Consider the following 24,348-nt stretch of genomic DNA (forward strand, 5'->3'; position numbering starts at 1 on the left):
TGCACACTATGGGGCGATGAATCATACAGCGACAAGGGAGTGTTTCTACGCAGACCAATCCTGCAGCCATTGTATGCTCAGCAATCACATATCTATGTAAGTTTTCATTACTGCCTATTGCTTTTTCTGGTGTTAATTGAGGAAGGGAACACTGGCTAATCGTTATCTCATAGCTTGATTCCATAAATTATATAGCATCCAGGAGTGAAATTGACTGACTGGCTCCACAGCATACTGCAGAGATGTCAAACCAAGGCCTTTCCCCGTATTGAAGACTCCACTGCACTTTTTGCAAGAGCAAGAGTGTGAGCGCTTGAGTCCTGGCCAAATTTCACTTTGGGCAACTCCCTAAATTCCTCCTGTAGTTTCAGCTGGATACGGTTCTTCTGTATTTCTTTTCCTAAAATTGTTATGTAAGGCTGCTTCTTCCACACAACCCCAGCAATGTGCCTCAACAATTCTGCAGAGGAAATGGAGGAATTTGTTCTCCAGGGGCCCATTCAATCTTTGGACTCTCCGCCAAGACTGTCAGCCAGGGGAACATTTAGGGCCAATAGTATAGATAGTTATTATGATGAAAAAAACATCTACTGGGAAATAAACACTAGCCACCAAACTCACCTCAGAACAGCCACCAAGCTGTTCCACCAGTTGGGAATGACATGTATTATTTATATAGTGCAATGCATGCATGGCGCATTACAAAAAGTATAAGAAGGTTGCTGCCCCAGAGTAGATTGGATGGACACAAACAACTGAAAGATGGGCCAGGAATGGGAGAAAAGAGTCATAGCCCATCCACTACGGAATGATCAGCCAAAAAAAAAAAAAAAAGGCCACACCAATGGATTTGTAGATTTGGAGGAGGAGAGGGTGTGCTTGCTTGCTACAGTGGAAGAAAAGCAAAGAAGGGAGAAGCAAAAAAAGAAAATAAAAAAATGGCAGAGTTGAGAGTAAGAGAATGGGACATGCAGACAATTAAGGAGAAACATCTAGCCCTGTATCCTGTCTTCCAACAGTGACCAATCCTGGGTGCTTCTGAGGGAATGAACAGAGAATCAAGTCATCATTCCATCGGCCATTCCCAGCCTCTGGCAAACAGCAATCCCTGCCTATCCTGGCTAGTAGCCATTGATGGATCTATCCTCCATGAACTTATTTAGTTTTTTTTAAAACCCTCTTATAGTCTTGGCCTTCACAACATCCTCTGGCAAGGAGCTCCACAGGTTGACTGTGGGTTGTGTGAAGAAATACTTCCTTTTGTTTGTTTTAAACATGCTGCCTATTAATTTCATTTGGTGACCCCTAGTTTTTGTGTTATGAGATGGAGTAAATAGCACTTTCTTTTTTTACTTTCTCCAAACCAGTCATGATTTTATAGATCTCTATCATATCCCCCCTTAGTCGTCTCTTTTCCAAGCTGAAAAGTCCCAGTTTTATTAATCTCGCCTCACATGGAAGCTTTTCCATACCCCCTAATCATTTTAGTTGCCCTTTTCTGTACCTTTTTCAATTCCAATAGATCTTTTCTGAGATGGGGCAATCAGATCTACACACAGTAGTCAAGATGTGGGCATCCCATGAATTTATAAAGAGGCAATATGATATTTTCTGTCTTACTATCTATCCCTTTCCTAATGATTTCTGACATTGTTAACTTTTTGGACTGCCACTGCATATTGAGTGGATGTTTTTAGAGCACTATTCACAATGACTCCAAGATCTCTTTCCTGAGTGGTAACAGCTAATTTAGACCCCATCATTTTATATGTATAATTGGGATTAGGTTTTCCTATGTGCATTATTTTGCATTTATCAACATTGAATTTTATCTGCCATTTCGTTACCCAATCACCCAGTTTTGTGAGATCCCTTTGTAACTCTTCGCAGTCTGCTTTGGACTTAACCATCTGCAAATTTTGCCACCTCACTATTTACCCTTTTCCAGATCATATTTATTAATATGTTGAACAATTCTGGTACCACTACAGACTGCTGGGGAACACCATTACCATTTACCTCTCTCCATTCTGAAAACTGACCATTTATTCCTACCCTCTGTTTCCTATCTTCACCTGCCACCCATACCAGGACCACTTACTTTGCTTAAAAGAGTTTTTGGTGAGAGATCTTTACAAAGGCTTCCTGAAAATCTAAGTACACTATAGCCACTGGATCCCCCTCAAAGAATTCTAGTAGACTGGGGATGCATGATTTCCCTTTACAAAAAAACATGTTGACTCTTCTCCCAACCAATCGTATGCATCAAGGTGTCTGATAATTGTTTTTATTAGCCTTTCAACCAGTTTGCCTGGTACTGAAGTTCAATTTTCCGGCCTTTAATTGCCAAAATTGCCTCTGGAGCCTTTTTTAAAAATCAGCCTCACAGGAGCCATCCCCCAGCCATCTGCGACAGGGGCAGACTGAAACGCCGAGTTACACGCCACACTTGGTAGTTCTGCAGTTTCACAGCCCGGCTCCTGCAGAACTCGCGGCTGGCTGCCGGCTGGTGCTGGGGGCTCGTGACTGGTTCACTGACCACTTTGTGCCAAGACCCCCGCCGGTGACCCCGCAGTCTGGGACGGGTCCCCAGATCCGTCACCTACTGAGCCTGGCTCAGGGCTGGGACTCTCCCGCACAGCCTCAGCCCTGCAGCCCCAGGGGGAAAATGCATTTAACGGCGCAGCAGCAGCAGCCGCCTTGTCCATGGGTAGGGGCCCGGGATCCATAGCACCGCCCCCAGACGCTGTGAGCTGAGGGGTGCTGCGAGCCGCGCGGCGCTGCGCTGACCGCCCCACACTAGCGCCAGTGAACCTCCACCGCCCCCCTTCGCGCTTTACGGCGCTGTCGCAATGACTCAGCCGCTTGCTTCTGCGCTTTACGGCAATATGGCGGCGAAGGGACTGGCCTGCCGCCCGGCTGCGTAGTGTTGACGGGCAGGGACCCCCCCGCGCCCCAGCTGGCTCGGACAGCCTGAACCCCGACGCCGAGGCGCTATGGACCGCCGGAAGAAGCCGCTGGAGGTCACGGCCGCCTCGGTGAGTGAGCGGGGTTAGCGCTGCGGGGCCTCGTCCCACGGAGCGGCCTGGGGGAGGCCGGGCCCAGCCCGCAGGGGTGCGGTGGGCGGAACCCCCCGAGTTTCCCCTGTGCCTGCATCGGTCTCTCCTCCCGTCCCCCTGTGACTCCGCACCCCGGGCTCTGTCCCCCAGACAGGTTCCCTCTTCCCCCGCCTCCCCCTCTCCATGGCTCCGTCCCCGCGCCCCTTCGCCCACAAGGGGAGTGGAGCCGTGGGGAAGGAAGGGGAGAGCCTGCGACCCCTACACACACTGCCTCTCCTCCACCGCGGTGCTGGAGAAACCCATTTTCTGAGGCGAGCAGCGTGGCTTGGTCTGGCTTCTTGCCCTGCCTGCCCGCCCGCTCTCCCTAGCGGTGCGATCACCCCAGAGCCAAATCTACGCACAGGGTAGTAAATGCAACCACGTGGTGACTGCTCAGCACCAGCCCATACCCCTTTGGCCAGGGTATCTGAATGGCAAGTCTCCCCCTGGCTGGAGTTAGTGTAGACAGTGATCCTGCCAGATGAAGGCACGGAGATAGCCTGATGATGCACCACCATTTTAACCTGTCATAAGACAATGCCACAGGGTGTTACCCGGATGCTAACATTCATGGGGTTTGTTTGTCCAGTAGGACAAACATTAAAAGTTCCTACTTTCTGGTCTACAATAGCAACAGGAAAGGATCTCAGAATCATTTTTAAGATACTCAAGGTTCATCCAAGAACAATAGCTGGCCAGTCACATCAATTTTAGTTCCTCCTGGAAAGTTCCCTTCTTGGGTGTTTATTAAGTTGGTTTGTAGCTCATTGTAGATAAATTAAAAGGTCTTGGATCGCTGAGCTTTTTTATTGTAGGTGATAATTTAATGTGTGGTAGGTAAGCTTGATTAAGCAAAATTCATACTTACCCAGTTTTTAAGAGCCCTCTAGGAATCCTTTCTTCCCATGTATCACTCCGCTTTCTGAGAGGACATATATTAGAATTGTAGCCCTCACCGCTTCACCCTCCCTGGGTCCTGGTAAGAACACAGCTGCTTTATATCCATGTGGAGTGGGTTTGGGGAAACAGCTGTGCCTTTTATACCCCAGCTGGTGAACTTTCTTTTCCTCTACCTTTTGTGTGTTTATTATTTGAAACGAAGATGAGGTGCTACTGAACAATGAAGGTTCCTTTAACAGCTGTAAAATGGTCTGTGTGTTCTATTACATACACACAAAGTTTTATGATCTTTGTGTTGGTTGAAGTACAGAAGATTCAACAGCTTCAACAGAACAGTCTTTCTCCAATCTTCTTGAGAAAACATAATACCATGGAGTAAACATAGGGTACTCTCTCTTGCCTCACCCCCAACACTTCAGTCCTATCAATAAAATATAAATCCTAATTTAAAAAAATAACACTTTGCACTTAAATAACACCTTTTATCCAAACACCTCAATATGTGTCTTTCTGTGGGATGCTACTATGTTTTGACATGGCAGTTTCTGTGACTTCACGCTTTCCCCTTCAAATACAGCACACTGAACACTTAATCTATGCATTTATGTCAGTGCTGAATTTGCTAGTGTCCATAATTAGGGTTTGTATTTTATTGTGAAGGCGATGAATGTGAATGTATTTTCCGATGTCCTCTGTGGACGTTAGGCACAGTTAATGGTGTCCCATAGCTTGATATATTCCCTTGCTGTTAAGGGTATGTTTTTTAATTGGAGTTAAGGTTGGCTAAGTGAGACATTCCTACCAAACATGAAGTTTTTGTTTATGGAGCATCCTTCAAGGGACATTACTTTTCTATAAAAGTCCCAAATATGGAAGTAGTGGGTAACTTCATTCATACCTGAAAAGTTGTTGGGACTTAAACATAACCTGAAATAAGGTGGCATTTGCTGTTTATTTTATGTGAAGTAATTTTGTTTTTAGTCTAAGCATCTTTCATTGTTTCATTAAATACTTTGATGGTTTCACTGTTATTTTTACTACTATATTTTCCATCCTTGTTTCATGTCCCAGTATAATCTAGCAACTTCATTGAAACATAACAGTGAAAATAAATAGGGTTGTATCCAAAACATGCATTTAATGAACTTTTGCATCATCAGTTTTGACATTTCAGGAAAAACGTTGTTAGTGCGCAGTGGTGCTAACCATCTTGATAGGAAACTAAAAACAGTTGTGTTTGTGGCAAACTTTAATACCAAGGACTAACAACATCCTGGTTAAATTTCTTGTAGGAATCCATTTATTGTAGGACTGGCAGAAGAATCCATCAGATCATGAATGGTTTTTTTGTTTGGTTGGTTATATTTTGTTTTTTTTAAAAAGACTTCAGACTTCTGAAGGCAATTGTTCAAAAAGTGCACTTTGGACCTAGATTCTCCAAGATATTTAGGCACCTAACTCCTATTTTAGTCACTGGGTGTTAGGTACCTAAATATCTTGGAGAATCTGGGGCTTGGTAACTAACATTTGTGGTGATGATTAATACCAATGGGGTTACATATTCCTATTTATAAGAAAAAGTCTAAAAGCAGCAGAGAAAGATGTACTTTTTATAAAAACTGTCTACTGATTAGCTCATTTAAAAAAAAATATTTTGCTTGTCAGCAAATCTCCTTAGGGGTTACTTTTTAAATTAAAAACACTGTTGTTTATTATAGTCTTTGGCTCAAGGTGATTGCTGAAAACTTTGTTTCTGCAGATCTTCCATTATGGAGTGAAGGATCAACAATATAATGGAAGCTTTTCATTAATTTTTTTAACCACCTAATCAGACGTGTGCTATATCATTATTTTGGATTATATATTGCTGTAACTGTCACAAAATTCTTCCTGTTCAAATCACTGCTCCAATTTTCCACATAAAAATGCAATCAGTTAATTTTATTACAGGTTTAAACTCTTGGTTTCTCACTTAGGACTCTAGGAATCCTGTAATTATATTGTTAAAATGATTTTTGTTGTTTTTTATTGTGGCTAATGTAGTTGGTAGACTTGAAGGCTGAACTCTTCCGAAAGCAAGAAGAATTCAAGAAGGAAAAACTTCTGAAAGATGCTGGAGTCCCTGTAAAACCCCAGACAACAAACAAGGTAGAAATAAAATATTCATCATTACTCATTTTTCTATTTTCCTTTCAGTTTTTCTAGGCATCTCTCAGAATTGAAGAACAAGCCATTAGAAAATCTAAAATATTATCTATACAGTGTTTCATTTCTGGTTTTAAAACCTAGCTGGTGGAGGCTTTATTTATCAATTTTCGACTGACTTATTTCCAGTTTAGACTCTCTCTCAAAAAACAAAATTCACAATTCTATTAATTGTAAGCTGCATTTAAATCATCTCTGAATCTATATACTTCACCCATCTGTGAGCCCCAACATCCTTAAATGCCAGCAAGAAAAAAAGAGCTTTGCAGTATTACCCAGAAATTTGACAAATCCATGATCTTTTGGACTAGGGTGGAAAGCACTTTCCAGAGTCGGTGAACCTTCTTGGAAAATGTCATCAGCTCCCGTTCATTTGTATTGGGGGAAATAATATCAAATGCAATGCAGTCTCACCCTTCAGTCTCTGCTGTAGTAAGACCTCTGTTCATTTTTCTAAAATAACATTGCATACACCTGACTTTTCGGTCATAATCAGACTTATTTTAACATTCAAATCAAATGAATTTGTGTGATCTTGTTGCTGTCTAGTAGTAGATTGTAGTGTTATTGCTCTGTTTGAAGAGCATGCAGCATTTTTGACTTTATATGCTAGAAGTCAGATTTGTTACATGTTATGTCTATAACTAGAAATAGATATTTGGAAGAATTATGCATACAGATCATAATTAGGTGTAATTTTGAAGAAAGTAATGGTCAAGCTATAACACTAAAAAATATTAGTCCCATAACAGGCTATATACTACTTTCCCATTTGGTGACATTATTAATTCTATATGAAAAAGTCAACGTCTAACGTTTATGAAGCTTTATAAAACTAAATATCAAATGAAATTTAAAACAATATTTTTGTTGACCTTATCTTATTGGGAACACGAGTTCTCTTAGCATATAAGAGAGACTATACACTATATCTGTATCAATACCTCTCATATTTTTAAAACCAACACTAAGTCTTTGGTTTCATTCTTCCTGATAATCTTCACTACCAAAAACACTATGAATTATTTAGATTTGTTTTTCTTTAATATTGTTCAGTAAACAACTATAATCTTTATCCATAGCTGCTCTAAAATAAAATGTCTTCCAAATTTTTAAATAAAACATAAAAATCCATGTTAACCCCTTTGTTGGTTCTCCTTTCTGTGCTGTATTACTGCAATAAGTTCAATGCAACATTGACATACCTGCAACTTTCCACATCACAGCACCTGGATTATACCAAGAATGTTTAAGCAAATAAATATTTGCAGAACCTTTCTTTGATTTTCTTTTAGTAGTCATATAAGGTTGAAAACTTGTGTTTTAAAAACGTATGTCCCACAGAAACCAACCATTTGGAATAAGCAAAACACAGGAGTTTCAAGTCGAGCTGAGAAAGACGTTGAGCAGAAGATAGAAGAGCAGCAAACTTTAGATAAAGCAAGGTAATTTTTAAATTACAGTAATACAGATAAATAAGAGAAACATACATTTTGAAGAATTTCTTTACACTTGTAACAAATTGCATAAAAATTCATGCAAATAACAGAATGCAGGTAGCAGCAGCAGCTATTCAGTTTTACCAGCATGCAACTAATTAATTGCTTGTTAATGTCTCACCACTCGCTACGCTGTCAGACACGTACACTTAAATTATTGTATCCACCAAAATTTGACATGGTATTGATTTGTTTTAAAGCATTTTCTTCCGTAGTAAAAGCATGAATACAAACACCACAATCAGTATTTTATGCTCCAAAGAATACTTTTTTGTAATTTTTGCAGAAAACTGTCTCTTACCTATTTAAAAGAATACTGCTTTTTATTTGAGGAAAATTACAGGTCAAAGATCTGAATGGGTTAGTTATACAATAAAATATATGTTAAAAATGTGACATCTGCTGGTTGTCTGCAATAAATTCCCATCTCTTTTGAATAAATAGGTGTAAACCATTCCAGGAGCTAGTTACAGTATTCTCTCTGGTTTCTGAGGATGGTCATACCCTGTGTCCATTCAGATGGTGTTTTCTGAAACATAATATCTCATACCTTATTCACTGAGCTCCATATCTTGTTGCCTGAAAGTAATTGCCATAGAGAAGTTCTGGGCTGATTTACAGTTTATCTTGGTCTGTCATCTAGACAATTGTAATAACCCAAGTATTGTACATTTTTGTAATATGTTCCTACCTATTTGGTCATTGCATTGAAGGTAAACTATGTTACTTTTATTTAAAATTGTTCACAGTACAGACTCTGTAATCAGGAATCCGTATGTTCTTCTAAATTTCAGGTACAGAAAGTTTAAAACAAAATTCCTTCTTGGCTTAGCTGTTAAGATCTCAGTTTTGGGTTCTACAATTCCCCACGGTTGATAACCACTGATGCCAACTGCAGTATAAGGAAAATGGTGCTTTTCCTGCAGTGTCCCTTAAGCCTTTGTTTGGTAAAAACTCTTTCAGTTCATCACTAAGGGATAATATCAAACATTCTTGTCATTCATTCCATTGCAGTCTAAATAATGAAAGACATTTTTTTTGTGTGTGTGGTGTACTTGGAATCAGTCATACTGTAATTATAATCTGCTTTTTCTTTAGGCAGAAACTGGAAGAGAAAGCACAGCTGTATGAGAGAATGACAAAAGGCGACTTTCCAGGTGAACAAAACCTACATAAAACTAGTGTATATTTTAAAACCCTTGCTTTTATTTGGTCACTCAAAAGCTGGCCACCTTAACTGTTTCACAGTTGACAGCCATTATGCTATAAAATACAGTACTTTTATTAATCAATAAATGTAGTTTTTACACTAAAGCTTTTTCGAGACACAGTACAAGCTGATTGATAAAGGTTATTTTTGCTGAGAGAGAAAAACCAGTGCTGAGGAAAGACTATTACTTTTTGAAGGACAGTCTGCCCTACAAAAGAAATGTGGGAATCATTTGGCTTGATCATCAAGTGAGAGAAATATATCTTGTTTCTTAGTATAGAACCCTAGAAAAGTAAAGTCACTTTGTCATTTTGACATCTTTGGCTGTTATCTATGCTTCTGCATGCTTCCTTTTCAGTATATAAAGAGTTTAACTTGGAGAAGAGAGGAGGTGGCTGGCTGTCCATATGTGAATGTCTGTAGCTAGTAGTGTTCAACTTCTCAACTCCCAGCTTTGACAGTCTCTAATCCATATACATACTTCCCCTTCCCTCTCAGCACACATCCAGTCCTTTGTGTGATGTGACAGTTAATAGTTGAAAGGCTCAAATTCAATTTAATCCTTCAGTGCTATCTTTTTCACTAGTTTCTATGTGCAAGACCGACCCATCATATAAAATATAGTCTCATCATTTTTCTCCCTTTTGAAAAGAGAACTCAAGTGACTGCTTAAGTGCATTCAACATGCAAAATGCATCCTCATGTTAAATTCAGTCTGAAATAATTGTTCTCTATTAATACTATCATTGGAAACTGAACTATTGAATGTAGTAGCCTGCAGTACCCATTTCTCTTTCATATTCACAATTTACTTGTCCAAGAACTATCTTACTCCCTCTCTAAAATAAAATTAGCAATTTTAATATCAATTTAAATCTATTTGTCCAAATGGTAGGAAGAAGTTTATTCTTACACTTCCATGTTATTGCCAGTTTCATTTTTAATTAGGCCATGAATGTATATTGTAACTGTTAATTAACAAAGAGTTGCTGTGAACTTTTTTCTGAGGTACATATATAATTTAATTGTTTTAAACAAATGAAATTTACATACAGAAATACGATTCACCATATAACTGAGTTTTCTTGGCACTAGATGAGATTAAAGCATTGTCTGATAGTAGAGTCAAGGGCATTGTTGGCAGCTATAGAACTGATTGTAGCTATTCCATATTGATTTCTTGCTCAGTTGTGTTCTTTTGATGCCCATTATCTAAGAATTGATTTTTCTGTCCTAGATGAAGAAACTGAGGATTTGTACCTTGTGGATTTCACTCAGAAGATCATAGACAAACGGAGAGAAGTACAAGATCTGTGCAAGAATGAAGCTGCTAGAAAGGCATCAGAAAAGGAGGAAGATGAAGAGGAGACATTACCTGAAATAGAAATACCATCCCCACAGGACCCCAGTGAAGAATGGTTGGTAATATAGTATGGACAGAACAAGTCTGACAGATTTGTTTTTATATTTTAGTAATCTCATGTGGATTTAGTCCAGTTTACAAAACATCTTGAATAAGGAATCTTTCTGGCTGATACCAGTCCACCACTTGTGACTATAACATTCTTTCCCTTTAAGAAGCATTTTTTCACATCAGTCCTCTTACCCTGTAGGAAAGACTCCAGATAGAATAGAGTATTTCTTTATAGTTTAAGATTAATTTTTTCATTTTTTAAATCTATGTAAAACTTGTAGTTTAGTTTTATCTAAGTGTAATTGTAGTAACTCTTCTTGTGTCAAAACTAAGAGCATATAATAGTTTGACGATACCTCCTCAACTCCAACTCTCCTTTGGAATTGATAACTGCACAGATATCACTGATCTTTATGCACTAGTTCAGGTGAAGACTTCCATTATATAGATCAGATTATGGAGATTGGCCTCCTTTCTAAAATAGGGTTAAATTTTCAATGTCAGGAATGGGATGTTTTGGATGCCGGTCCTATTCACAAACAGGATTTTGGGGTCTGATGGCTGTGCATCTGTTTGAAAATCAAAAATTTAGCTTCATAGGGTTGTTTTTTTGTTTTGTTTTGACACTGAGATCACTTGTGTGGACAAAATGTTAAACTAGGGAGTCTACCAGTTATTCTTCTTTTCATTTGGTTATATAAAAGAGGTAAATTCAATGCATATTAGAATACATAATTTATATACCTTGCAGAACACATTTTCCCTTAAGCTGCCTCATTTCTCAACTGCATTGACTTGCTTTGTGCAGCTGGACTTGGGAATTGTAGGAGTTTCAGTGTGGGGGAGGAGTCTGGGTTGTATGAGAGCTAAATCATTCTTCTCTAGTGCTTAAGATAACTAATTTAAACTTAGCCTTATTATATTGAAAAGGGAAAGCCTTTGTTTTTCTAGGGGGAAAAAAAGACCCAGAAATTCAAAATTTCTCAACCTGCTGACAAATTTGCAAGTAACATTTCCTTCCATGACTACGACTTTTAAACTGATGACCCACAATAAACGCTGTTTATGCTATATGCTATATGCTATAAATAAGAATTATATTAAAAAGGTTCATATGTTTATTTTCCTGCTGAAGTTATGGGAGTTCTGATCCCCTTATTGATGCAAACTGTACACCTGGTGTTTGCTGAATGGAAACATTACTTAATGAGACTAATTTTTATTGCAACAATCCTGACCCCTTTCAAGTAATTATTTCATCTGATCACATGACTTTCAAATTCAGAAGTAGTTTTTGGTCTGGTACTACTGAATGTACAGATATTCTCCATATGGAGGAAGACATGCTTTACTAGCATTTCTTTAAGCTCCAGAATTTTAAAATACCTATACAAACCCCTCTGTAATTAAGTTACTGGTGGCCAATAATCTTTCAGCAAAGATACTGTAAATAATTATGAAACCTATCTAGCTAGGTATTTTTTTCCTGTCTGTTTTTAAAGAAAACAGCTTATGCAACTGATTGCTCCTGATAATCATCTTAAACCAGCAGTAACCAATCTGAAAAATAGTATTCCAGTTTTTCAGTTTATTAGTTTGAGACAGGAGATAGTGTCCACTTTGTTTCTTACAGCATTTAGGGGGTGTGCGCCCATAGTGGAGACTCAGAAAACTGTAAACCTGAGCAGATAGAATATGTGGTACTAGTATGCTACTGGGTCTAAGGTGAAACTGTCAGAAATGTAAGCCAGCATGTTCACCTTCCATATACTTTTTCACTATTTGTCTCCACTCCATCTCAATAAAATGTAAAAGACCATTGTGATTATTTACTGATAAAGCCCTTGGGAAAGGTAGTTGTCTCAGCATCCAGCACAAGGGGGCGCCGATCTCATTGGAGGCCTTTGGGTGCTACCATAGGATTAATATATACTACTAATTATTCTCCAGCTATGTGGATAGAAATATTTTTTTCAACTATAATATTATTTACTTAGTAAAAATAAATGGTTCTAATACTAAGCTCTGAGGGTATGTCTACACTGTAGTTAGGCACCCACCGCTGGCCCATGGCAGCTGAGTTGGGCTCGCAGGCCAAGAGGCTATTTAATTGCAGTGCAGACATTTGGGTTCGGGCTGAAGCCTGTGCTCTGGAACTCTCTCCCCTTGCAGAGTCCTAGGGCGCAGGCTTCAGCCTGAGCCTGAACGTCCACACTACAATTAAACAGCTTCTTAGACCAAGCCCTGCTAGCCTGTGTCAGCTGGCATAGACCAGTTATGTGTGTCCAGTTGCAGTGTAAACATACCCTCAACGCCCTTAAGTTATTTAAAAAGCATAACCTCATGAAAGAATCTTTAAAAGTTTAGTATTTTGGGGCTATTTTGTGCTCTGGGTCAGCAATACTTTGTCAGCTGTGTGTCTTGAGTTTCCTAAAATAGGATGACTTAGAACTGCTTGATGCTAAAGAAGTCTTTGTAGCATTAGTGGACAATAAGTACCTCTGTTTCTCATTCTCCCCACAGTTTTAAATGAAGCATTCACTATGATAAATATCTTTACATAAAGTACTGTATGTAAAGGGAGTGTCAAAGGAAAAACATTCTGCTTGCCTTTGTTAAACCAGTTGAATGATCATTGCAGCTCTTGGTAAATGAACTGATAATTGCAATTTAATATTTGTGTGAGAAGTCAGTGCTGCATCATTATTTTCACCACAGGAAGCAAATATTACACTTGCAATTTTATTTTTACTTGGGAGCTAGGTGACGTAACTTGTAAACAGTTTTCAAACTGTCTTATCATGAAGGAAGACAGCTGGATCAAAATGAGATTTAACACATTCATTTTTTATTCAATCTGTCAAAGTTTGTTAAAATTGTGTCATTTTAACTGTGCCTGTTACCTGTTAGGATGGAAGTAACTTTAGTACATAGACTGTGAATATTCTCTGTGGAAAGTATTCAATTAATTTTTCATCCTCTGGATAAGAGTTCTATGAATCTGAGGATATGAATTGTATGAAATTATTTTTACTGTCATTACAGGGTTGATTATGTGGATTCCTTAGGCCGATCTAGACGCTGTATGAAGAAGGATTTGCCAAATCTGCTTAAAATGGATAGAGAACTTCAGGGGAAAAGGTGTGGCTTCCCTAAAGAAAGTCTTTTCCCCCCACATTATTTCACAAACATGTTTTATGGGACAAAAAGAGTTTGTATACACAGTTGGCAGAATTGTGCTCTATCACCCCATTGTAAAACCAGAATAACATCATTGAAACCATCAGTCTCTGGATTGACAGTGGGGTAACTGTAGAATTTGGTCCAATGTATCAAAAAAAGGAAATATTCAGTACAGGGTGGATTGATTTAAATCACCAATTCTAATCATGATTTAAATCAACAAGCAGAAAACTTTGATTTAAATCAGGGGTGGCCAACCCGCAGCTTGCGAGCCGCATGCAGCTCTTTGGTCTTTGCTCTGCACATTGTTTGGGGGGCCAACGTGAAATTGACAAGCTGCCACCAAAATTGACGGATCAGTGCAAGTTTTCGGTGGAGGGTAAGGTAAATGTGGCTCTTTGTGGTATCTATAGTTTTTTTTTTTTTTTTGGCTCTTCGTCTCTGACTGGTTGGCCACCCCTGATTTAAATCATCAATTTGAGTCATGGTTTTGCGTTTGTAATTTTTAATTATGTTAAAAGGAAGCAGGAAGGCAGCAAACACACAGCAGTCACAGTTGGTAGCCATTAAAACGTTGTTTTGCAAATTAATATAACCTTTATGCTAAATTTGGTATTACTGTTTGCTAACCAGGAAGATACACTATCTATACACATTTAAGCGATTATATAGCTTAACTTACATTATTCAGATTTATTTTTACATTTTGATTGTATTAGAAAATGGTGAATAATGCACTTCTTAATTACTAGATGATTAATATTCTAGTTATGATTTGTGGCAGGTGCATTTGGATAGAAATTGGAATTCTGTTAAATGCACAAAAACAGCATTTTCAAAATTTTGTATTAATTGAATAAAACTACCTTATGTTCTGGATACATAAGAAATAAAAAGTAAGCTTATTAAAACATGTCTTACATTTAAAACTAACTGATTTAGAAAAGTAAGTATTATCTGTAGTTAATGTGTTGAACTAATGGTATCTAGTCGCCATGTCCTTCAAGGTTTTAGAACTAACCAATCTCATCCTCTCACATCAAGTTGTTAGTCATAGTTTGGAAGAGAAAAACAAGCTTTTCTGCTTTTTCAATTCCAGTCAATGGGTTTCTTAATTTTTGAATTAACTAGTCATTCAGTTGAACTAGTTGAATAAACTGAAATAAAGGAAGTATTCAGTCTGCACCTGTACAAGAGTGTACTGCATTCAAAAACTAGTTTAGCACTTCAGCAAACTCTTATTCCAGGTGCCTAGCCAGTGACTTCCACCAGTTCATAGTCTGACTTTCTTTAAAGCTTAGCAAACATGTATTGCTTAATATTTTTTATTTAATCTAAATGATTTTAGTAGTTTATAATAAGTGTAGGCCTTAACATTTATTGACAATTTTTAAAAAAAAATCACATTTAATTTTAAATTTATTTTTAAAAAATAAACCTGTATTTAATTTAAATTAAAAAATACTTTTTTTTTTTTTTTTAAATCGTCAACTTCTATCCATGCTGATTGAGTGTGTTTAGACTGCCTAAATATTGTGTGTGGTGATGATTTTATCAAAATCTTCCTCTGTGAATACTGCATTTGTCCTAAGCTATTTTATTTCACTGACAACTGAAGTAATCCTCTGAGAAGTGTGTGGCATGTTCCTGTTTTAAATGATACCTGAGTTGAGGCCATGTATGCCAAATTTAAATAGATAGAATTTTAATAAATTACTAAAGCTCAGATTATAATAGAAATGCTGATGAAATCCAAAATCTTCACTGTGGAGCATTGGCTCATATTATTTTCCCTACAAACAAAGATCTGTTAAATTAATTTAGCAATCTACCAGATACTTTACTTTTTTTTTTTCTTTTTAATTATGGTCCTTCTATAGAAGTTGTATTTTAATGTGCCGTAAACCTAAGGAATTCCAGGAGATATTTTTTTGTCTTGGATTTCTGATTTCAAGGGTTTTAATGAAGTCAAATACATGATGTTCTGAGTGAATTTGTTAGAACTCCATTTGTACAGTTAATTACAGCTATTCTGATAAAACTAATGACAGATATGAAAATCATATTGGAAAGAAATGTGCACTTATATTGTTGAATTATAAGTTTTTGCTTTCCTCCTTGAAAATTCTGCAGTCTGTTCTTTATTGTTCAAAACAAAATGAAGACTATAAAATTCCTTAAGAAGTACAGTTTCTGTATTGACCTGGATAGGTGGTCTGCAAGCAAATTTTGCTGTAGCTAGCTTATGGGGGAAAAGAACTATTTCTGCCTCTTGGGCAGCTGCTGATGTTGCTCATTGAAATGTTTTGGGTTTTTTCCCCCCCCCATTAAATCTAGAATTCTGCTGTTCACGTTTTTGTATCTATTTCACATGGGTGAAAGTCTTGCTATTGTTCTACACTTGGTGAATGTTCTGTTAAGCACTGTTCATCTCCCCCTTCTCTTCTATTTTCAATTATTAGTGACTTCACAATGCCTGTGAAAATGGTATCAACTTCTTATGGATCTTGTATTATTTTACTGTGCTGTGCCAGATGTGGTATAGTATCCTTTCCTCCCACCTGATTCTATTCTGTAATATACTATAAATTCTCATACTGTGCTCATGACTGCGGTATCTCAGCACCTTCCATTAGTGTCCTGCAAACCGAGCCCACATTTCTGATGAGTATTTAAAAATGTTTTAGTCACTGTCATACTTTCATTGGTCAATACCAAAGAACCATTACACTTTACATTATAACCCATTTTGTTGTTTGGGTTTTGTTTTTTTACTAGACAAGGTATTGAGGAGAAGACTCTATTATCTGAAGATATGAGAAGAGAACTTCAGCGGCAGCAATGGGAAAGAGAGGAAGAAGAGGCCTTAAAGAAACCTATGGGACCCATACATTATGAGGACATTCGAGAAAATGGTTTATATTCATTACTTTGTATGATTTATCTTCACTGTAAGACTGTTTTTAGAGGAAGAAGGCGTAATTTATCTCTAAGTATAAAAACCACCCCAGTATAAATATATGCTCACCTTGTTAAATTGTGTTAGAAATAGCTACTTAATTTGCAAAAGGATAAAATGCATTTGTCTACTAACAGGAAAAAATAAATCAGGAAAAAACCTTCTAGTCTCCTAAGAGAAATCTCTGGGAAGCATCATCACATGAGTCAATTAAAACTAGACTGGACAAAAACTGTAATGCTATTGTCAGGCAGGGCAATGGGCATGATGACATAGTGAGTCTTTCTTCAATAACTTATACGATGGTGAGTTCTAGGTTGCTGGAGCTGTACATCTGATGAAACCTAAGAAACCTAACTGTTGAAAATTGTTCCTTTCAGAGGCCAGACAACTTGGTGTTGGTTACTTTGCCTTTGCTCGTGATAAAGCACAGAGAAATAAGCAAATGGAGACCTTGGAAATGCTGAGAGAGCAGGTATGAAGCTAAAACAGCTAAGTCTGTTCCCTTAGCCTGTGCTCTGAACAGACTTGGCTCCCCATCTATATATATAATTTTGGAACCTTGAACTATTTACTGTGTAGTAAGTGTATTGGAAAATAGTAGCAAAACATGGACATCTGTAATTGTCTACTCGTGATCTGTGATTGCTGAAAGGCAAAATATTTAGAAATAATTTTCAGTGGAGATAATCTGAAGTCTGAATGCAAAAAAGTGTTCCCTTACACATGTATTTACTGTAGTTGTGCCGATGAATGGATATTTAGATTTCAGAATAGCCACTTACATGCACAGTTGCAATAATTGCACATGTGCAGTCTTGATAAATATTTGGTCATGGCTCCTTCCCATTGGAATTTGACCCTTAAAGTTGGATTACTTTTCAATTATTACATTTTGTATTAATTTCTGAGTAGAATACAATTTAAAAGGGGGCTTTTATCCCATCAGTATAGGGGAAGGGTTTTCAGGAAAAGGTACAAAGTTTTATGCATAAAACAAATGTTAAAATCCTAAAATAAGCTCCTCCCCCCATTTTGGCTTTTCATGAGTGGATTTCTTTTGAGTTGGGGTTAGGTGTAGCCAAATTTTACTGTGTCATATTCACATCTTAAATCAGTGGTAGTAAGTATTATGCCTGGTAATGTGTGCAAGTTTGGATTCAAAGAATGGGGGCAGGTTTTCCCCCATCAAAACAATACATCTGATAATCAGTTCATTTCTGGGTATAGTTGAAGAAGATGCACAGTTTATCATAACCAAATAGCAGGATTAACTAATGAATATTTTCTGTTACTATTAAGACCACAGACCAAAGAACTAAACGTGAACATTTAAAGGAAAAACGAAAGGCAGTTCTGCAAGCAAGACTGTCTAAACTTCGAACAAGAAAGATAAAGAGACTAAAAGAGGATGGACTAGAGGAAGAGGCAAATAAACTGGAGAATAGAGGTATGGTCTGTAACATGTATCTTTGTTATAAAGCAATCAATCTCCCTAAGTATTGTGGAAAAAATATTCTGCTCAGATTGAATATCTGTGTTTGAATATCAGCATTATATATTTTGAATATATTAAAGTTTGTGGCTTTGAAAAAATTAACAGTTTAAATTAATTGCATGTAGGTATAAAATCATATATACTAAAAATAGTTTTTCCCACGCACTGGGAAGTGTTAGGTGTCTTGTGTGGATTATAGTGCCTTTTGGGTTCCCACCTGCTAGGAAGAGTTATGCAGATCATTTTAACTGAGAATTGCAGACATTTTAATGGTCATTTTAAGATAAACAAGGATAAAAAATGGTAGCCAGTTAATTTTGGCATGAAGAAATACATGCAATTTGTGCAGAGCTATCTCACAGGGAATGTCAGATATTGTATATTCATAAAATTCAAATGGCTGTAGGTGGTAATTAAGGGCCAGAATCTGTATTCAGATGACTTGTGCACAACTATCAGAGAGCATAAATTTGCTTAATTTATTTATGCGGAAAAACCCCTTCTGTCATGATTTTTGTAAGGTTTTTTTAAGTAAAAGTGCAGTATGTACAAATGGACACATTCCAAGGCTTATTTGTATCTTGGTACAAAAAAGGATACCATCTAATAACAACAGTCTGTAGGGGTGAGCATGATGAGATTAAATAATGACACACAACTGAGTCTATGTCTTCACTGCAGAGTTTACTTGAGTTATCTAGACTTAAATTGACTCCACTTGAGTGAGAATGGCCACACTGTGAAATAAACAACTTTTTTCTAGGATCAGTGAAGTGGAGATACATGCTAATAATGTTTTCACTCTTTCCCAATTTTCATTGTCAGTAGAACACTCAACCTTATTAGGCAATACATTTCAGCAGTCTCTTCTTTTACACTGAAAAGCTAATGAAGGGTTGTAAATTCATTTCTTGATTATCTGGCTTATCCACTATGGCTTCTGAACTAATATAAAAAAACTAATAAAAAAAAACATTTCCCCAGTCAGATTCTAATTAGATAACTGCTGCAGACGTTATAAATGTGAATGTGGAGTAGCTCTTGTCATGTCTTCATCTCATGATGTTTGAAAAATGAACCTATATTCTATTAATAACTACTCTGTTTTCCCTTTTAAAAGAAGAGGAAGTTATTGGGCCACTACCAGCTGAATCAGAAGCCGCTGTGGCTGCAAGAGTTGCAGAAAGTAGAAAAGTGGAGGTCATCATTCAGGAGAGAAAAGATACAAAGCCTGGTGTGCCCTATGTTCGAGAATGGGATAAAGGAAAAGGTAAGAAAATTGAACTGTAAACGTTAGCATTGTGTAGTCACAACACTGGTTAATAATGGGGCCGGCACTACTGTCATTTTTATACATAAAGCTGAGAAATAAAGAAACTATTTTCCCTTCCCCCCTGCCTTTTAAATTTAGATTGTTATTACTTTATGGTGACCCCCTAGAAAGAGATTGACAGCTGTGACCATGATATGAGTGGCTGCTGTAACATACCCTAGTCTTACCCTGCATGCAAGTTATTGCATTCCGTACAAAGATACTAATGGAGGAAGGTTGAAGCAGCGTGAATTTTTTTAGTTTATAATCTATCCTGATACGGAAAAGTAATTGCTGTAACTTTACACTTTGCTTAATGAATGGCAGGGTGTGTCATACAGAACAGTCTAAGGCTAAACTCTAAATGAATTGGTACCATATTACACAAATTACATAAACAGACATCAGGCAGGTAAATGGAGTGGTGTGATGTCACTTTACCTAAAATGCTTCATGGAAGAAGTGAATGGAGGCTGTTCCATGATTCTTGTGAAAGAAGGTGCACGTAAGAAGCCGGAAAAAGAGGAAACAGTGATGGGGATGTAGACAGCATTGGGCAGATCCTTGAAGGTGAGGACTAGCAGTCTGAATTTAATGCAAGAGGGTGCTTAGGCCATGACCAGGACTCCTAGATGCAAAAAATAATGGGCTTAAATTGCAGTAAGGGAGTTTTAGTTTCGATATTAGAAAAAGCTTCAAAAGTGTCAGGGTAGATAAGCACTGGAAAAAATTACCTAGAGAGATTGTGGAATTTCTGTCATTGGGATTTTTTAAGAACAGGTTAGACAAACCAGTCAGGGATGGTACAGATAATACTTAGTCCTGCCTCAGTGCCAGGGACTAGACTAGACCAATGTTTCCCAATGACTGGTCTGTGGCCTGGTGCCAGTCCATAAGATCTCTCTGGCACAGCTTAGGAAGGCAGCAAGCCAGTCCCTGGTATCAAGAAGGCTGAGAAACACTCGATTAGATGACCTGTCAAGGTCCCTTCCAGTTCTACATTTCTATTCTACTGCAATACTATTATTAATAAATGGTACTCTACAAATAGTGTATGGACCTAAATTACAAATAAAATTTGAAAAAGTTTACAAATCAGTGATTTGTAAACCAATTTGTAGCACCAAAAGCAGTGTAAGATGTGCAGTTCTTTGCTCTGTTTAAAAAAAAAAAAAATCTTACTTGGGACGGGAGCTCCTTTTTGCTATATGATGTACATACACTTAGCACCTGCTGCCAGGAGCTTATACTCAGTTGATAAGATTCCCATACCACTGTACATCGGGTAAAATGCTGTTAAGTTCATCTTCAAAGTAAAATGTTGTATTTATCATGAACTTGAGCTGTTGCCACACCACATCATTTCATAGCTATTTTTAAAGATTTGTAATAAATGATTGACTGTAATAGAAGTTAAAATGCCTACAATGTCATTGAAAAAAAGCAACTGGTTTTGTTCTCTGCAGCACTGCCGAAGGGCATAGCATAGTCTGACCTTGTTGACTACCATAACATAATTGTCATTTTTTAATATCTTTGGTTTCTTACTGCTTTGATCTCATCTAGAACTTAGGCTTCCCCTTATTAATTAGCAACTTTCTATGACCAGATTAAAAATAGAGATCTTCTTAAAATAACCAATATTCCTTTAAGATAAAGGGTAAAAGTTTTCTTAAAAAAATATGAAGTGATTTGGTTCCTGAGATTTAAAGCAAATGGAGGGTCAGCTTAATTATTGATGAAATTAAGTGGAAGACTCTATTGCATATTACTTCAAGCAATTCAGTTTTCCATTTCTGTTGAACATTGAAGGAGAAATCCATTCACAGGAAAGGAACATAAATGATCTTTGTACAGTAAAAATTTGTTTTCATGTTATGTTTTTCCTGTCTAATAGAATTTACTTTTGGACAATGGTCAAAGAAACAAGCGGATCTCAGGGATGAACGAGATCCGGAATTTGCACCACCTTCCTATTACTTTGTGGATCGAAAGAAAGCCAGTAACTACCAAAGCCAGAGTTGGAACAACCTTGGATCTTCTCATGAGAAACTTGGACAGGAGTCGACACACAACCAGCAGTTTCCGTCAACTCAGAATTACCACAATAGCTCACAAGATCAGCAACCAGTTTACCAAAGTCTAGATGACATGCTGTCTTACTACAAACAAGTGACTTGAGTTTATCAAAAGCATAAGCAAGAATCTTAACATAAATAAATGAAATTGAATTGTATTCTTAGCATTCACCAATTGTTTTTCCCAGATTTGGGGGAAATAAGGTTCCTGTAAGTAGATATCTTCTTAATTAAAGAAATCTGTTATATGAAGTAATACTGAACTGCCTACTGCATTCCAGAGATCTGTATATAACTTATAATTCTGCAAAGCACTTCAAAGCTTGAGAAGCACTGCCTAAATCAATATATAATATCACATGTTCACATGAAGGGGAAGACCAATCATAAATGCATCCCTCAAACAGAAGCCTTGGCACTTGATACTACATCTTAATAGATCTTTAATAGATTAAAAGATCTGATATACCACTATTTCCAAAATGCAATTTTTCTTGCTACGTGTATGTGGCTATATTTTATATTTAACCCATTTACCAACATACTGACATTATTTTTATATGCTATTGCAATAATTGTAGTGTAACCAAATTGATATATAAACTACTACAATTAAACCTCAGTTAGCTAAATAGATGGTAGGTAGTATTTGATATTTAGAAAAAATTAATTCTGATTTCAGGAGGAAATTTGGATAATTGGAGTTTATATTTTGAAAGCTTATACAAGGACAGCAAGATAGCAGAATAAATTTGAATATGAAATTTCCCAGATTGATAATATTTATAAGGTTAAGTGAAAATGGCAAAGTGATAAGCATGGCAGCAAACACTGAAGGAGACATGGATACTGTCAATGTTTTGCTCTTGTAATAGTGCCTTTCATCCTAGGATCTGAGTGCTTTGCAAAAGTTGGTAAGTGATGATATTACCATTTGACGAGTAGGGTCAGGAGTGCCACAGTAACTTTGGTTTCATATTTCTGTTAAATAGATTTAGTGCTTTAAAAAGGTGCTGCAGAATGAAAAGTTTCATCCACCCAATGTGTACAGCTTAACTAACAATAATGCAAACTTCTATGTCTTACTCACTGATGTTTTAACCCTGATCTGGACCAATTCTTAAGAGTTGAGAGGGGAGGTCCATTGCCATATCCCTTTCACCCTCTGAGTTTCCACCAACATGAATGAATGGGAAGCACAAACTAGAAGCAAACAGTTCTCTGATAATACTAATAGTTTGAGCTATCCAATCACCTTTCCCTCCCTAAAACAAAAACAAATAACCATAGATTTCTTTTTAAAGAACTCAAAGCAATTAACAAGCTTACACTGAAGTAAAATGAGGGGAAAATGTTCTAAATCTGGCCACTTCTACTGACAGTCAAAGTTTAATATTTTTTTATAGTGATGATTGGCACAACAGAAATGGATGTTTTTCAGCTCTGATCTCTCTCATTTGTGTCAGAATTAATGCCCACCAGATGGCAGGCTAGTACTTAATAGTAACAACTCAGTGCAATTGCTTTCATCCATGTGGGCAATTTATGTACCATTCCCTTCCCAGCAGCATTACGAAATTACCTGTATGTATCTCCAGTACACTGATGGGTTATAGACCCCATAACAATGATCCCAAATGCTACACTGACTAGTGTATAGTTCAGGATCTTTAGGCTAGCATGCAGCAGTCTATGTTTAGGCAGCTGCATTCAACAAAGACATCTGAAGCTGGAACCCAGAGTTGAACATGAAATGGGCAGTCTCAATGGAGTGCCATCAGTTATGGAATTTGAAACTTGAGGAACTAATGAAAGGTTGAACTCATGTAGCAAATAGCTCAGTTGTAAACTGTCTGTTGAAAACACAATTGGCTTTTGATCAGAGAGTCTTTGCTGAGCTACATTTAAATATCATAGTAAAAAATCATTTTTATTGCTGTGGTCTCTATTTTCTTTAGGCTCTTATAATTAGGTGGATAAGATCAGGCCTGGTTGAATGAGCCTTTTCCTGTTTGAAGGAAATTGAAAGAAGAGCTGAAAATGACATTTATTTTACATGTCTCAAAGCCCTTTCCAAATATTAACTAGTAACACCTTCAGCGATAGGGAAGTAAATATTACCATCTCCACTGTATGAGAAGGGAAATTGAGACAGGTTATGTGACTTGCTCAAGACACAAAGAATCACTAACAGGGGAGGATTAGGACTTGGGAGTTCCTGGCTCCCAGTTTTATGCTCAGGCCACTCAGGCATGCTAACACTACCCCTGTATAATTCTGAGGCTATCTTTTTTCCTAATTTACTGCTTGTCAATTTCCCCATGAAGATATGGAGAGAACTCCACCCCCATTCTCGCAAAATCCGTTGAAGCCTAAACATTGTGCACATTCTTAAATTCATCTTTAAGATCTTAGGCCAGAGCAGTTTTGAAATTTAGGTGGGCAATGCTCTTTACCAAAAGGTTTATACTGTAGGATTCTGAACTATTGTGACATGTAAATGTTCAAGTTTTAGAATGTAGAACTTGGAGCAAATAGCCTGTTCTGTTCTCTTTGACAACTAATACAGCTTATAATAGCAACATTTCTGTTTGGATTGCCTTTCAGTGGGTATTTTTTTTTTTTTTTTAATCAAGAATAGGCTGCATCTAAAGCTGTAGTTTTAATGTATCTTGAATGATCAAGGTAAGAAATTCAAGGTATTTCATTGCAAAAAGAGATCTAATCTCCTGACAGGGTTCCCATTTTGAAGTTGTGTTTTGTCATTGCTTACTGAAAAATAAAATCGCTGGTATTCATTAACTAGATGCTAAATTGTACTTAGTATTTGTAGTAGACGTAATCAAAATAGGATCGAAAATACATCCTGGGTACCAAAAAAAACCAGGTTAGGAAAACCAGCAATTGGTTGCAACTAAGTGAGCAAATCACCCATGTTGGAAAGGGCTATGTCATGGTTAAGACACAATTAGAGCTAATAAACATGATGTTT

At 37.2% G+C, this 24,348-nt stretch overlaps 1 protein-coding gene across 1 annotated transcript; it reads left to right on the forward strand.

The window, feature by feature from the left end:
• The first annotated feature begins 2,864 nt into the window (after nt 1-2,864).
• CCDC174 (coiled-coil domain containing 174) lies at nt 2,865-24,163 on the forward strand. Its single transcript, XM_067544341.1, has 11 exons — nt 2,865-3,038; nt 6,042-6,146; nt 7,548-7,648; nt 8,801-8,859; nt 10,150-10,330; nt 13,372-13,467; nt 16,288-16,424; nt 16,849-16,943; nt 17,771-17,918; nt 19,087-19,236; nt 21,176-24,163. Exons 1-11 carry the CDS (start codon nt 2,997-2,999, stop codon nt 21,457-21,459), a joined length of 1,398 nt encoding a protein of 465 aa, XP_067400442.1. The 5' UTR covers nt 2,865-2,996; the 3' UTR covers nt 21,460-24,163.
• Nucleotides 24,164-24,348: the final 185 nt, after the last annotated feature.

The sequence above is a fragment of the Emydura macquarii genome, unplaced genomic scaffold, assembly GCF_026122565.2.
Source record: "Emydura macquarii macquarii isolate MOO-44397 ecotype Brisbane River unplaced genomic scaffold, CSIRO-AGI_Emac_v2 contig_968, whole genome shotgun sequence".
Taxonomy (NCBI): Eukaryota; Metazoa; Chordata; order Testudines; family Chelidae; genus Emydura; species Emydura macquarii.

What these genes read in the sequence shown, in the direction of transcription:
- CCDC174 (XM_067544341.1), top strand. Translation starts at nt 2,997, where the DNA reads ATGGACCGCCGGAAGAAGCCGCTGGAGGTCACGGCCGCCTCG. An exon ending in TGGAGGTCACGGCCGCCTCG is followed by an intron (nt 3,039 to 6,041) that starts GTGAGTGAGCGG and finishes TGGCTAATGTAG; the next exon opens with TTGGTAGACTTGAAGGCTGA. An exon ending in GACAAAAGGCGACTTTCCAG is followed by an intron (nt 8,860 to 10,149) that starts GTGAACAAAACC and finishes TTTCTGTCCTAG; the next exon opens with ATGAAGAAACTGAGGATTTG.